Raw genomic sequence first — 13,139 nt, forward strand, 5'->3', positions numbered from 1 at the left:
CATCCCGGAGCCTCTGCCCGAACCCTCCGCCTCGCCGCGGCGCGAAGCAGGGCGCCGCCGGTCCCCGAGGCGCTGCTCGGCGACAATCCTTGTCCTGATGCTCCCCCCTCCGACAGCTGCCGGCTGGCTGCGGCTCGCACCGCCCCGCTCCGCTCCGCTCCGCTCCTCCGCCGGCTCCCGGCGGCTCCCGGCGGCGAGGGGCCCCGCGGGCTCGGCTCCCCCCGGCCGGAGCCTGCCCGGCCCCGCGGGGGGCTGCGGGGGGCTGCGGGGGGCTCCCGCGGGCGGCGCCGGGGCGGGCGGCGGGTGCGGGCGCCCCGAGGGGGCGGTGCGCGGGCGGGCCGGGGGGGGCCGGGGGGCGGCGCTGCCGCTCGGCGCTGCCAGCCACATGCCGCCCTGCCTGAAAAGGCTGCGAGGCGCCGGCGGGGAGCGAGAGGAGGCGCAGACGGCGCCCCAGCCCGCACCCACACCGACACCGACACCGCCAGCGCCGCCGCCGCGCCCCGGGGGATGCCGAGGCGCCGGCCCCGCGGGTCGCCCTAGGGGACAGGCGCTGCCCCGGCACCGCCCGCAGCCCCGCAGCCCCGCACGGCCGGGGGGAGCCGCCCCCGCCGAGCCCCGAGCGGGGCAGGGAGGCGAAGCCCGGCCCCGCACAGCCTCGGTGGTGCCGGTTGGGATTTTTTCTCGGTGCTGGTGCTTTGGTTGCTTTTTCTTTTTTTTTTTTTTTTCTTCCCCGCTGTTGTTATTTATTTCTGGCGAAGGATGGATACGTTTCTCCTGGCGTGGGGATTTCTAGCGCTGTGCTTGCCCGGCTCCAGAGGCACGGCGGACACAGGTAAGGCGGGGATGCCCCCGGCCGCCCAACTTTCGGGTGCCCGTGCGCGGCCCCGGGAACCGCTCGGGGGCTCGGGGGAATCCGCTCCCGTGGCTCCTGGGGCCGGGCTCGGGGAGCATCGCCCGCAGCCGCCCGGCTCCCCTCGGCCCCGGGAAGTTGCGGTGCCGCTCCGTGCGGGGAGCCGCCGCACCCGGCTGCGACGCCGGGAAACTTTGGGTGAGCGGGGCGAGGCATGTGCCGGGGCGCAGGGAGCCGCGCCGGCAGCAGGAGAGGCTTGCGGAGGGGGGCACCGGCTGCCGGGCCCCCTGCCCGCCGTGGGCACGGACCCACGGCTGTGGCACGGCCGGTCCGGGATCTGGCGGCTCCGAGCCGGGCCGTGCTGTCAGCGGGCAGGGGGATGAAGCCCCGTCCTGGCGCTTGGGCTGCTCCGGCTGGGGGCCAGCCGAGGCTGGGCCCTCTGCTCCCTGATTAGCAGGCTTTGGGTCCGGCTACTGGGGGTGGTGGGGTCCCTGCTGGAGCAGGCGCTGGGAGGGAGGGATGTGCCCACCCGGCCTCCCTCATGGGGCTCCGTCTGTGGTCACCACCGCAGGAGCTGCCCGGCAGGATGGTGGTGCCAAGCCAGCAGCTGCCGAGCTGGGTTTCCCTGCCACTAGCAGGACCCACAGGACGTGCTCCAGCCGGCTGTGGGGCACGCAGGGTCCCTATCCATGGTGTGACCCAGGCAGCGTTAGGTGGCGAGGGTCCGTCCATGCCTTCTCCCTGCCCCTCTGCTTTCCCCCTGCCCTAAGCCGCATGGCCACCGCCTCCCCCTTGGAAAGGGAAGTGGGAGAGTCTGCCGCTGAGAAAGTCCCTTTCTTGCAGCAGCGAGGCACAGACGTTCCCGGCACACGCTTCTTGTGCATGGAGTTGCTGGTTGGCATCGCCTCCTTTCCGTATGGCTGTAAGGGAAAGAAGAAAAAAAATCCCATCTTTTGTTCATTTAGGAAAATAAATGAATAAGCATTCAGCGGGGGTAAAGAGAAGGGGTGAGGTCCTACGAGGCCCCTGCCGAGTGAACCAGCCTTTCCACGTGGTCCCCGTGCCAGAGGCGCTGTCTGCTCCCCTGGCGTGGGTGCTGTGCTGAGGCGCTGACCTGGGGCTTGCTCCTGAGGATGCACGGCCAGCCCCGGCTGCGATCCTTGCGGCTGCCGAGGCTGTGCGTGCACATGTGTGTCGGTGTGACCACCTCCTGCCGTCCTCCCACGGGCTCAGGAGCAGGACTTCTTGCCGGGAAGGGTTTTCTGAGCGAGCCGACCGTGTCGCTGAGGCCGCTCGGTTGCTGTAAGAAATGTTTATTTGAATGCGGGGTTTTCCCGGCTAAGCGGAGCATCACATGGTGTTTGAGCCAGCAAGGAAGTTGTCTCCCTGCGGCTGACACCAGCAGCTTTTTTGCCTAGACGCTGTTGTTGTGCTTGAAACCTGGTCAAATGACTTGATTGTGAGCCCAGTGAGCAAAGGTATGGGGTAGCGGGACGCGCGCCTCCGTCGGGCGAAGCTCAGCTCCAGTAAATTAGCCAGCCTAGTAAGAAAAACATGCCCGAGGTAGATGGATTTATGTTTCAGTCTGGTGTATCTGAAAGCCTTCCCCCATTACGAAAGTCCGTCTTAAGGTTCCCCGAGGGAGGTTAATAGAGAGGGGAGATGATTTTAATAGACAATAATATGATAATCTGCCTGGAAAAAAACCTTGTGCAATATTTCTACAGCAAGAGATAAACAGTGCAGCTGCCAATTTGTATGTAGCCGAGCAAACCCTGAGATAACCACGGAGGGGAGTGGGTGGGAGACCCTGGCAGATAAATCTGGAGGCTGGATGGCTGTGTGTTTTTCGTCTTCCTTTAAAACGCAATCAAGTCAGAAAGTAACAGGTTTGAGTGACCCGAGTACCACGCCGCGCAGACGATGTTTATGCAGCTCTGAGCGAAGCTCGCTCTCGAAGCCTTCCCAATAGTTTGCCTGAAAGCTGGTATTTTTAGTGGTGGCTTAGGAGCTGTAGCGAGGTGGGGAGGGGGACCAAAACAAATTGCTGCCAAGCAGGCGCACAGCCGCGCACACACAAACACGCGCACCCACCCACACAAGTGTGGTGTAACGCCTTTTGCCCGTTGTGCTGTTAACTCAGCTCTTACAGGGAACAAAAGCTTTTTTAGCCTAGGAATCAGAGAGTTGTCAGGAGCATCACTGAAACGCCTGCTACAAGCTCAGTGGGGGGCTCTGACCCAGGTTAGGATGTTGGATTTTGTTTTCCTAACTTTCCTGCCACAGCGGAATCGCCGTGTGTGGTGCCTGGAGCGACAGGCAGACCCCGTGCGCGTCCCAGGGGCTCTGCAGGGTGCTCCCCATCTCCCTGCCCGGCTCCTTCTCCTCCCCTCTCACACTGCCGTGGCATTTACCCCACGTTTGCTACCTCAGCGTGGCTCAGAGGTTAAAGTGGGAATGCAACCGGCTCTGCTGGGCCGGAGGAGGCAGCGCTCCCCATCCCAGCGCTGTGCTGCTCCAGGCGGGCGGCTCGGTTTCCTCACAGAAACCTCCAGTGCCGCCGGGCTCCAGGACGTGGTGGCCTTGTACCACAGATAGCCCGAGAGGAGAAAGCATCCTTCACGGGGTTTAGGAAGCTGTCAGGTTCAGATAAGGCTGGGATCCTATCCTGTGGGACCCCCAGTTGTATTAATAAGGAAAAATTAATTTTTAAGCACTGGGATGGCTGCCAAATTATATGACCTCTGACAGACCAGCTGTGCTAGGAAAATAAATCGTCTATATCTGAGACCTGTGATCCTATCTGAAATCGAAATAGAAGAAGTCGGCATCTAGCCATGGTGGTGGGGGCAGGTTGCAGCAGCCTGAGGGCAGGCTGGAAGCTGCTAAACTTGCTCTCCATTGTGCAGTGAAGTCACCAGCACCGCGTCCCCACGGGGTCTCGGGAATACAGTTGTCTAATCCGGGAAGTGTGGAAAGCCGATGTGCCTGCGCACACCCGGGCTGGGGCTGACGGTGCCGGCACAGAGATGCGGGCAGAAGCGGGTCTGAGCGTTTCCAGCTCTACCCTCGCTCTGGAACAGCCCTTTGACACGTTTCTAATTATAATACACACACAGACAAAGAGGTAGCTGGGCTATTTTCGAAATCCCTGTCTACACCCTGGTGGAAACCGCAATACTAGCAACAACATAAATCAGGGCTGTTGCTAGCAGTGTTGCACACGGCTTCGCGCTACAGTAGCATGGTTTTAATCATACTCAGAATCAAAGGGTCAGCCTTCCCCTTGCCTGAGCCAAATCGCAATCTCGGAAGGCTGGATCCCGAGCCAGGCTTGATGCCTGTGCTGCGAGGAGACACGAGCACAGACATGGAGGGGAGGTTTGTCAGGACGAGGTCGGCAGGCGCAGGGCCAAGCGCTCGGAATGACGGCTCAGATCTGTGAGCCTTTCTGCCTGCCAGCAGCACCCTTGGATGACATGGGGGGTGCTAGGGTAACAGTGGGGGGCCAGCCCCCCAGCTGCAGCCTCGGTGGGGCTGCCCGTTCCCAAACAGGGTGGGGAAAGGGGTACGAGCTGATGGGGAAGGCAGAAAGCCAGGCTGCGGTGAGTCGGCATGGAAAATAGCTAGAAGTATTGCTAGCAGCAATGGATGGCTGCAGAGACTTTCTGTCTGAACGTTTCTCACCCTTTCTTCATACTTGGTGAGTCAAAGGAAACGGGCCCTAGAGATGAGGTGCTGGGCTCCGGGTCTTTGAAACCGGCCCTGATTTCTGCCTGTGCGTTTGAGACAAAGGCAAGGCATCTGCCCCAGCTGTTCTGGCCGGTCACCCCTGGCTGTGAAGTGCTGTTGGTGTGGGGTTTGAATGCCTCTCTCTCTGCATCTCCCTCCGAGGGAAATGGTGAAACCAAAAGGACGCTGTCCTTTCCTGCAGCTTGCGTTTTCTGAAAAACCGAATTTTTAAGGGAATGCCCGTGGGGAGAGGGAGGGAAGAAGCTCCTGCCGCCCTGGGCATGTAGACGCAAATGCAAACAAACCCTTACTATCTCCCTCACTCCTCCTCTGTCTCCACCAGCACACAAGTCTGTACCTTTTCCCTCACATGCACAGCCCCGCTGGTCCCCCCCTGCCTTGCTGCCTGCCACGCGCACTCCTGCATCGTGCCCTTCCCCGTGCTCTCCCTTGTGCTCTCCCTCGCGCACCCAGCTGCTCACCACAACTTTCTCCCTCGTGCATGTCCCCAGGCTCACTCCCGCTTCCCTCTCTTTCTGTTTGACCGCTGAATATGTGCTCAGCAGGAAACAATGTGTTGGAGATGCTCGCCAGAATGTGTAATAACTTCGGTGCTGGTAGCAAGGCTTAGCAGTAGCTGGATTAGAGCAGCTCGTCGGAAAGGCTGAAGCTGCTGCTGCTCAGCAGCGTGCACGGGGGGAGCTGCAGTGGGGCCTCTCGCCAGGTGGCTCCGGGGGAGCTGCTTCCCATCCCATCCCGTCCCATCCCATCCTGTCCCGTCCCACCCGCCTGCCACCAAGGCACTGGGTTTTGCTCTGCGGCTCTGACAGCACCCCTGGGAGGGAGGTGGGGAAGGATTCAAGAGAGGCTCTGCCAGCCACCTCGGGAAGAGGCAGACAAACTGGTGGGGAAAGATTGGGATTTGAGTTTTTGTGAAGAACGAGCCCTGACAGATGGGCTCGGAAGGTGTGAGGGAGCTGGGAGAGCACAGGGAACTATGAGAGATAAGATACACTTTTTTGTTTCTTCTTGGAATTGTCATAATAACAATAGCAGTCAGTAATTCAGAGGCACTGAGCACCTTCCATCAAGCCTGAAGCGCTTTTCAGAGGAATCCTAGGTGAATCTATGGCTCTTTCTTTGATGTGTGGAGTTGGAAATGTCTCTAGCTTTCCTCCGTGGCCCTCGAACCAGTCTGGTTTTGATAGTGTTCACAGGGGTGTCTCAGTGAATTGTTTCATCCTCCTATCGGTTCCCAGTGTAGCCCACAGGTAAGGTGGCAGGCTGCCATGCAGGGAGCCTCTGCTTTGTTTCTGCCCCTTCTCTGAGCCTTCAAGCCTCCCCTGGTCTCCGTTTCCCTGCCTGCAGTCCTGGTGAGGCTCCCTCAGACACTGCCTGATCTGCAGCATGAAGGTCTCCCAAAACTGCCATCTACTCCTGGGGGATGGCAGTGTGTTTCCATGCGATTTCAAACCCCTGGGAATCCAAGATAGAGGCAGGAGGAACAGGCAATGGTTCCTGAAAGTCCAACGTGCAATTATCCCCTCCCTTGTGCACATATACACACGCTCACGCACCTCTTGCATGATTACGGCAGTAGCCAGGAGTTGTAATTCCAGACCCACCAATTACGTTCGTGGGCAAGCCAGGAGAATTGTGTGCTCATCTATATATAAAAACTAACAAAATTAAGCCGGTGGTTCTATTGGAATTGCATTAGCCTGTGATATAAGATGACAAATAACAAAGTTAGTGAAGGTGGCACCATGTAAAACCAGGATATGAAGCCTCATCAGAGATACAGACGTTTGGGGGAACAAAAAACCAAAACCCTAAAATTACAACATTTGAAGGTCAAGGTTGCCTCAGACTCAAGTCACAAGTGGTACAGACCAATGCTGCCCCTGGAAAGCAGCTATCCAGAACTGCAGGGCTGGAAATGAGCTGAACTCCAGTGATTTGAAAGCAAATTACCTGGATTTGCCTGCAGGATTTGGCCCTCTAGTTTTCCACAACGGAGCTCGAGCAGGTCTCTATTTCAGGTTTCCATTTAACTCCTCTGTGGATTAACATGGCACAGAAAGTGCAGGTAGGAGAAATCTCCAAATCCTGTTCTCTCTCTTCCTCCCTCAAACGCTCCCTTCCTATTTAAAAATAATTTTAAACGATTTCTTTCTGCAAAGGCTCACAGCTAAAATGTTCCATTTGCTGAGCTTTCCGGAGTTCCCCTCTCATTGCTGTCCAGCACTATAAAGTGAATATATTGCATCCTTCCCCAGTTGCCTTAGGAAGTGGTCAAACGGCCGCATTCCTGAACTGATGGATTGGCGCGTTCCTTTCTTGCCTGAGCCCAGACAGTGTTTTTATGAGCCTGTCTCATGACAGGCTTGAGACGCTTTGATTCAAACAGAACCCTAGTTCAGATCACAAAAGCGGTCTTCACGTTTTGCTGTGCTGTGAGGCTACTTTTAAGGGAAATTCTCGTTAAATTGGTGAAGACCCTGGGCGAAACGTTCAGGGAACTTGCCCTGGCTGTGCTAAATCCCCAGTTGTGGGCACGGGTGTCGCTCGGGGATGAGCTGTGCGTGCAAGTGCCTTGTGTTGTCTGGGTGTGTTTGTCCATTAATTTGTTCAGGAAGCCTTTGAAGCTTTATCTCGCAATCCAAAGCAAACATGCTCCTGCTAATATGATCTATGCTACTGGGGATAAAAAAAAATATAACTGCTAATCTTATTAGCTTCCTCTGTGCTCCGTCTCTCTCCTTGGCCGATGGCTAAGCTGTACATGTAAATCCAAGAGCTCCCAGTTGTGTCCCAGCCCCTTGTGGACGTTGTGCCCTGGGGTTTGAGGTTCAGCCCACACCATGCTGGGAGCCTGCAGCGTCAGCCCGGGGCCGAAGCCCTGGCAATGAGGCAGGGTGGACATTAGCAGCAGTGAACCCCCGCCAGAAGAGATCTGTTTCTTCCATCTGTGCCGGGGTTTGGCAAAGCACATGGATGCACGTGGACCTTGAAAAACTCAGCTTCTGGAAGAGCTGTTTGACTCTAGCACAGTTTGCTGCACAAGAGCCCAAGCCAAGTTCAGTTTTGGGAGCACTCGGCCCTCCTCGCTTGGCCCCGTATCTTGCAGCGGGGCAAATCTCCCCTGCCCAGCGCTGAATCCCGGCATGTAGAAATCTTCCTTGGTGGGAAGAGACCATGGAGCTGGGTGCAGGGGCTTGTGCAGGGCAGAGGAATCAGTGAGGAGGTCAGAAAGTAATCCCTGGTGATTTGGGGCTCTCAGGACCTCGCTCCCTTGGTGCCCTCGAGGCTGCTCCTTCTGAGCAGCACAGACACTGTCACTGCTGCCGGCCTCTGGGGCAGCAGGAGCGCCTTGTGTTCTGCACACAGCCCTGAGTTATAGCCCCAAAGTAAACGGAGCCCAGCGGATCAAAACGTGCGATGGTTCCCTGCCAGATGCTGCCGACTCCGAGAGGCTGTAGTGTGTGTGTTTGTTGTGAGACGGGCCTCTCTGGTGATGATTATTTTTGTTACAGGCAGAGTTGGCTTTAGTTTCTGTGTTGCGGGTCCAACAATAACAGCGAGCCCTGCTCTCCTGGGGTGAGGAAAATCCAGTGGGGTTTAATCAGCAGGAAATTCAAGTAGGAGAACACGCTGCTCCCGTCCGAAGGTTTCAGCATACGCTGATGAGCTACAGGGCTGAAAACCCCAAGTGTGGGTGGAGGTTCCTGGGGCCAGGCTGCTAGTTTTGGGTCCGCCTGACCGTTTGTTGCAGCCCTGGGGGGAGCTGGGGGAGGCTTTGTCCAGCAAAGGAGCGGGGGTCTCTGTGGGAGTCTGCCCCCATGAGCATCACCCGGTCCTCCCTTTCCGTCCCTATGCCTTGGTGTAGGTTCCCTGTTGGGTTGCTGGGATAAGCCAAGGCACTTGGTGGGCCATAAGGAAAGAGGGCATCTGGGGATTGCCCATCCCAACCCCTTCCCACTCCCGCACTGACGAAAAGTGTTGACCTCTGTGGCCTCCACACCAGCTGCTGGCCGCGGCCTGGCCATGGGCAGAGCCTCCCCAGCCATGCTTCCCCATGGGCTGGCAGGGCCCTGGCTTTCCAAGCCCACGTTCACTGACTGAGCAGTGGGGTGTCCCGTGCACCTGGCAGCCTTGGTGAATGCTTCAGAATTCAATTTTAATTTTATTAAGTGAATTCAGGGCTGGTGAAAGCTGCCAGAGTCCATTAGCCGCAGAGCACATCTCACTTCCAAAGCGCACAGCCTGGGCAGTAGCCATGCCACTCGCCTTTTTTCTTTCTTTCTTTCTTTCTTTTATTTTATTTTATTTTTGCATGGATCCAATGCATCAGTTTTAAAAGACAGATTTATATAAAAGCTTGAACCTCTTCTGTGTGCAAAACAGCCGTGGTTTTATATACAAAGCCAGTGCTGGGCATGTCTGCTGAGACAAACCCTTTGTCTGTCAGTGGGCGCAGTGATGGATTTTTTTGTTGCAGGTGTTTGTCTGCTAGATACCAGTGAATCAATAGAAAAAAAGCCCAACAGAACAATTACAAAGATATTAAAGTCATTTTACCTCTTCAGATAACTCTAAGAAGCCCCTGTTTCCCTGGTACACTGTTGCCCACTGCCTAGCCTGGTGCTGTGCGTGGACGAGATGGAGCTGTACTGAAGTCGCCCTCTTCATTAATGTGGAGTTTCTTGGGGGGATGAATGAAAGGCTGAAGTCTGCTCCTCTCAGAGAGACGCATAAGCTTTCCTGCAGGTGGAAGGGCTTCCCTGGCGCAGAAAGATGGTGACATTTTCCTGGAGGTCTCTAACACCTGAGGGATGTGGTTGGAGCTCCTGGCTGCGCAGGGGGTTCACCTGCTTGTCCCCTTTTACCCTCGAGACCACAGATGCAGAGAGATGGGCTCTGGTCCCTCTCCCCCTGGCACCCAAGCACCGAGCTGACCTGAAATCAGGCTGAGCTGGGGTCTTCCTTACCTCGGTCCCACTGAGCTGTGATAGCTTCCCAGGGCAAGGGGAGAGTTTCTGACATTAGGGTAGGTGAACATTACTGCTTTTCTGCTCCTAATTTCAGCTGTCAGGGAGGAGCCAGAGCAAGCCGGAGCCTGGTACCCTTGTTCACATAGCAGTTCCCCTCCGGCTGGCTGGATTGCAATGGCTCCAGAGTATTCGTAGTACCCGGCACGAGTGAGGGGCTAGCAGCTTCTGAGCGGTGGGTGATGTTGGTGGTATCAGCCTAGCGGGTAGCATGTGTGTGAAAGCAGGAGAGACGGGGAGGGGATGACGAGGTGTGGAAGGATTGACTGTATTTTCATAGCTTCGAGACTTTGCCCTTTCCAAGAAAAATAATCCGCAGCTTGAATATTTCTCTTTGCTGGAGGGGGTGGACATGTGTGCAAACGAGGTGTGAATTTTTAGGAGAAGGTGTGAAAGTGCGTACATGAGTGAAGTGTGAATTACACGTCTATTTGTACGGCGATGTCAACAAGTCCGTGAGTTTCTTTCTTCCACGTGAATGTGTCTCTCTCCCCCCCTGCCTCCCCCCAAACCCACAGAGACACGTGTGTGGGCAAATATGCCTTGCTGAGAAAAGAGGTTTGTGCAAAACTGTAGGTTTGTAAATGTTTGTGTGTTGAGCAAGCTCTCCTGTGGAACAAAACCAGATGTTTTTTGGTATTCTCGGCTCCTCCGTGGCAGCATTGCAATTTTTTCCCCTCATATTTTTCAGGATTCTTACAGGATTATTTTAAGAAAAAGAGAAGGCTGCAGAGATGCCTTTGGGTGTGTGAGAAGAAAGTTATTTTAAACAATGACTGTGTTAGAGGGCACCAAAAATGTGGAGGAAACGGAGGCAGTGCTTTTTCATGGCAAAGGAAGCCTGGCTCCCAGGGGGCAGCCAGACCCCGGCAGGACCTTCCTGCTGCTGCTGCACCTTTTTCCAGGAAGCGTCACCCATGAGGCTCCTGCCTTGCTCCTGCTCCTTGCTGTGGCAGGAGGACAGCTCAGACTGTGTGGGGAGGCTCGCGGTGGGGGCAGCATTTCCCCTTTGCCCCTTCCTTCATGGTGCCTGTTTCTGGCTCCTCCTCTGGTGCAGAGGCCCTGGAGCATGTGTCCCACGTCTCACCCCGTGGCCCAAGGGCAGGGAATGGGGAGTCTGTCTCGGCACAGGATCAGGGTCAGCAGGGCAGCACTGGCCGCTCTGTGTTCCTGGCTGGCTGCTCTGCGGAGGGGCCACAGGCTCTGGCTGTTTTTTTTGCCAATTTTGCTGGGCAGGAGGAGGTAGTGCCGTTGTCTGGAGGCAGCTGTGGGGCCATGGTGCTGGGACAGGGCAGTGGCAAAGGAGAGGCACGCAATGGGGGCCCCATGGAGAAAGGGACTTTGTTGGGATTGGTAGTGCGTTATCAATTGACCCTGTGATGCAGATTTTCCTCCCAGCAAGTAATGCAATAATAAATTTGATTTGGAGCGTTCATGAGATTAAATGTTTTTTTGAAGATGAAATCACCCTCCAGGGCCTGTTCTAACCCAAAGCTGGGAGTGCTTCCTCTGCTCACCATGTAATCGTTGCCAGCAATTTGTGGGCTAGCCCCACAAAACCACCACTGCTGATTACCACAGTCTGCAATTCCAACTGCTCGGCTTGCCTGAAAGGTTTGGGGAGGAGGAGGAGCCGGAGCTGTTTGGGGAGAGGGAAGCAAGCGCAGAAAGGCTGCACTCCTGCAGCTGTCCCGAGGGTTGTTCCTGTCCCAACTTTGTGTCTCTCGAGGCGGCTGTGGGAGACTGCCATGGAGCAGCTTGCAAAGGAAGGGATAAAATGAGACAGCTCCAGATGATCTGATATCAATCTGTCTCTTACTTTATGGCTCTGTAATTGCCTAGGCAAGAGCATTTATTTCTCTTTTCTGCTCTGTGTGAAATGTGGTACGTAAGTGTGGCAGAAGGTAGAAGGAGAAAGGAGTCAGTTTCTTGCGTAATTTCCCTGTGCCCAGAGATTGATACTGAAATGTTAGAGTACCAACCTGCTGTCAGAGGCCTGCAGAGTGGCCTCTAGCAGCCCACTGCTGGAGCTGGCCCGCAGGGACCCACTGCCCCCAGCTGCTGCCCCCAGCCCGTGTTAATGCCGTGTTCTCTCCGTGTCTCTGCAGCTCAGCCATGCGGGGGCCGCCTGAACTCCAAGGACGCCGGGTACATCACCTCCCCGGGGTACCCCAATGACTACCCCTCCCACCAGAACTGCGAGTGGGTCATCTACGCCCCCGAGGCCAACCAGAAGATCATCCTCAACTTCAACCCTCACTTCGAAATCGAAAAGCATGACTGCAAGTAAGAGCCTTCCCCTTCTTCTCTAGTAAACAGTCATATTCTCCTGCTTTTGTGTGGCAGTACGGGCGTGGTGCTCCCTTGTGTGTGAAAACAAACATCAGCCTGAGCCTCCGTGGTGCTGCGTGTCATTGCCTTTCAGGGGCAGGTGTGCCTTTACCGGCCAGGCAGATGTAAGATGCTTCTTTGGACGCATAGGTTGAGCACACACAGGACTGAACTTGTTGCATTAGCCTGAAATCACCTAAAAGCAAGAGCTAACTGGCTTTCAGCCTGAGTCTGACTTGAGTTAAGAAGCAGCTTGTTTTCTTCTGTGTTGTGGTGGCTTCGCTTTTAAACCACGCTGGGAGAGCAAAGCAATTTCCTGGTGTGTAATGAGGCAGAGGTACGGCACAGAGAGCCCTGGGGCTGGAGACCCAGGCTCGGGTCACGTGAGGCTGAGAGTTTGGGCTGTGGGTCCAAGTGTTTGGCTGGATCTGATTCTCCACAGTGCTTGCTCTGCTGTGCTTAGTAAACTCGGGTATTGGTTTTGTTTACTCTTCTTTTTCCCCTAAGAAGGGGCTCAGAAACTAGATGTCCAGGAAAAACAATTAGCAGCTAGTAAAGAATAATTAACAGCATCAAAGGGCACCATAAAAGGCTGAGTTAATAACACGGTCTCGGCAGGCGTATAAACCTGTGTGTTTCATCTGGAATCTGCAGCCAGCTGCAGGGATATCCGAGCTGTGAAGGAGCTTGGGGTCTCCTAAAGCGGGCCTGACACAGCAGTCTTGCCAGACACGCTGCTCCTGTTGATTAAAAGGAGGTTATATATGGAGAGGGGGACTCTGGTTGCAAAAAGGACAGAGGGACTGGGGAAGCATTTATGGGGCTGTAGGATCAGTCCTGTGGAGAACAAAGAATTCAGCATGGGTTTGATGATGTACTGAGGGTTATAAAGCATAGAGCTGGATCCTTAGCTACCGTAAATCAGCATAACTCCTCTAACTGTAACGAAGGTGTGCTGATTGATGTCATTGGGGATCTGATCACCCCCTACAGATAAAGCCTGGGCTAATAAGGCTCTGAGCACCATGAACTCTCCATGAAGTCACTCTGTGCGCAAGGAGTTTAGCACTTTGCAGGATCAGGCCTGCATTTAGAGAGGGGAGAAGGCAGAGAAAGGCTTAATGTGGGCATAAATGAACACAACAAGGCCTTGGCAGTGCTCGTGAGAATAATGG

General features: G+C 55.6%; 1 protein-coding gene across 8 annotated transcripts in view; it reads left to right on the plus strand.

Moving 5' to 3' along the window:
• Nucleotides 1-446: 446 nt before the first annotated feature.
• NRP2 (neuropilin 2) overlaps nucleotides 447-13,139 on the plus strand; it is an 83,858-nt gene continuing 71,165 nt past the window's right edge. For 7 of the 8 annotated variants that reach the window (XM_068685933.1, XM_068685936.1, XM_068685934.1 and 4 more), the window contains exons 1-2: nucleotides 447-832; nucleotides 11,742-11,919. In XM_068685933.1, the coding sequence (XP_068542034.1) occupies nucleotides 760-832; nucleotides 11,742-11,919 (251 nt within the window). In that variant the 5' untranslated portion in view covers nucleotides 447-759. Of the gene's footprint in view, nucleotides 833-4,486; nucleotides 4,554-11,741; nucleotides 11,920-13,139 lie in introns of those variants that run through there. The other variant, XM_068685935.1, reaches the window with a different exon arrangement.

Source organism: Anas acuta, chromosome 6, assembly GCF_963932015.1.
Source record: "Anas acuta chromosome 6, bAnaAcu1.1, whole genome shotgun sequence".
Classification (NCBI taxonomy): Eukaryota; Metazoa; Chordata; class Aves; order Anseriformes; family Anatidae; genus Anas; species Anas acuta.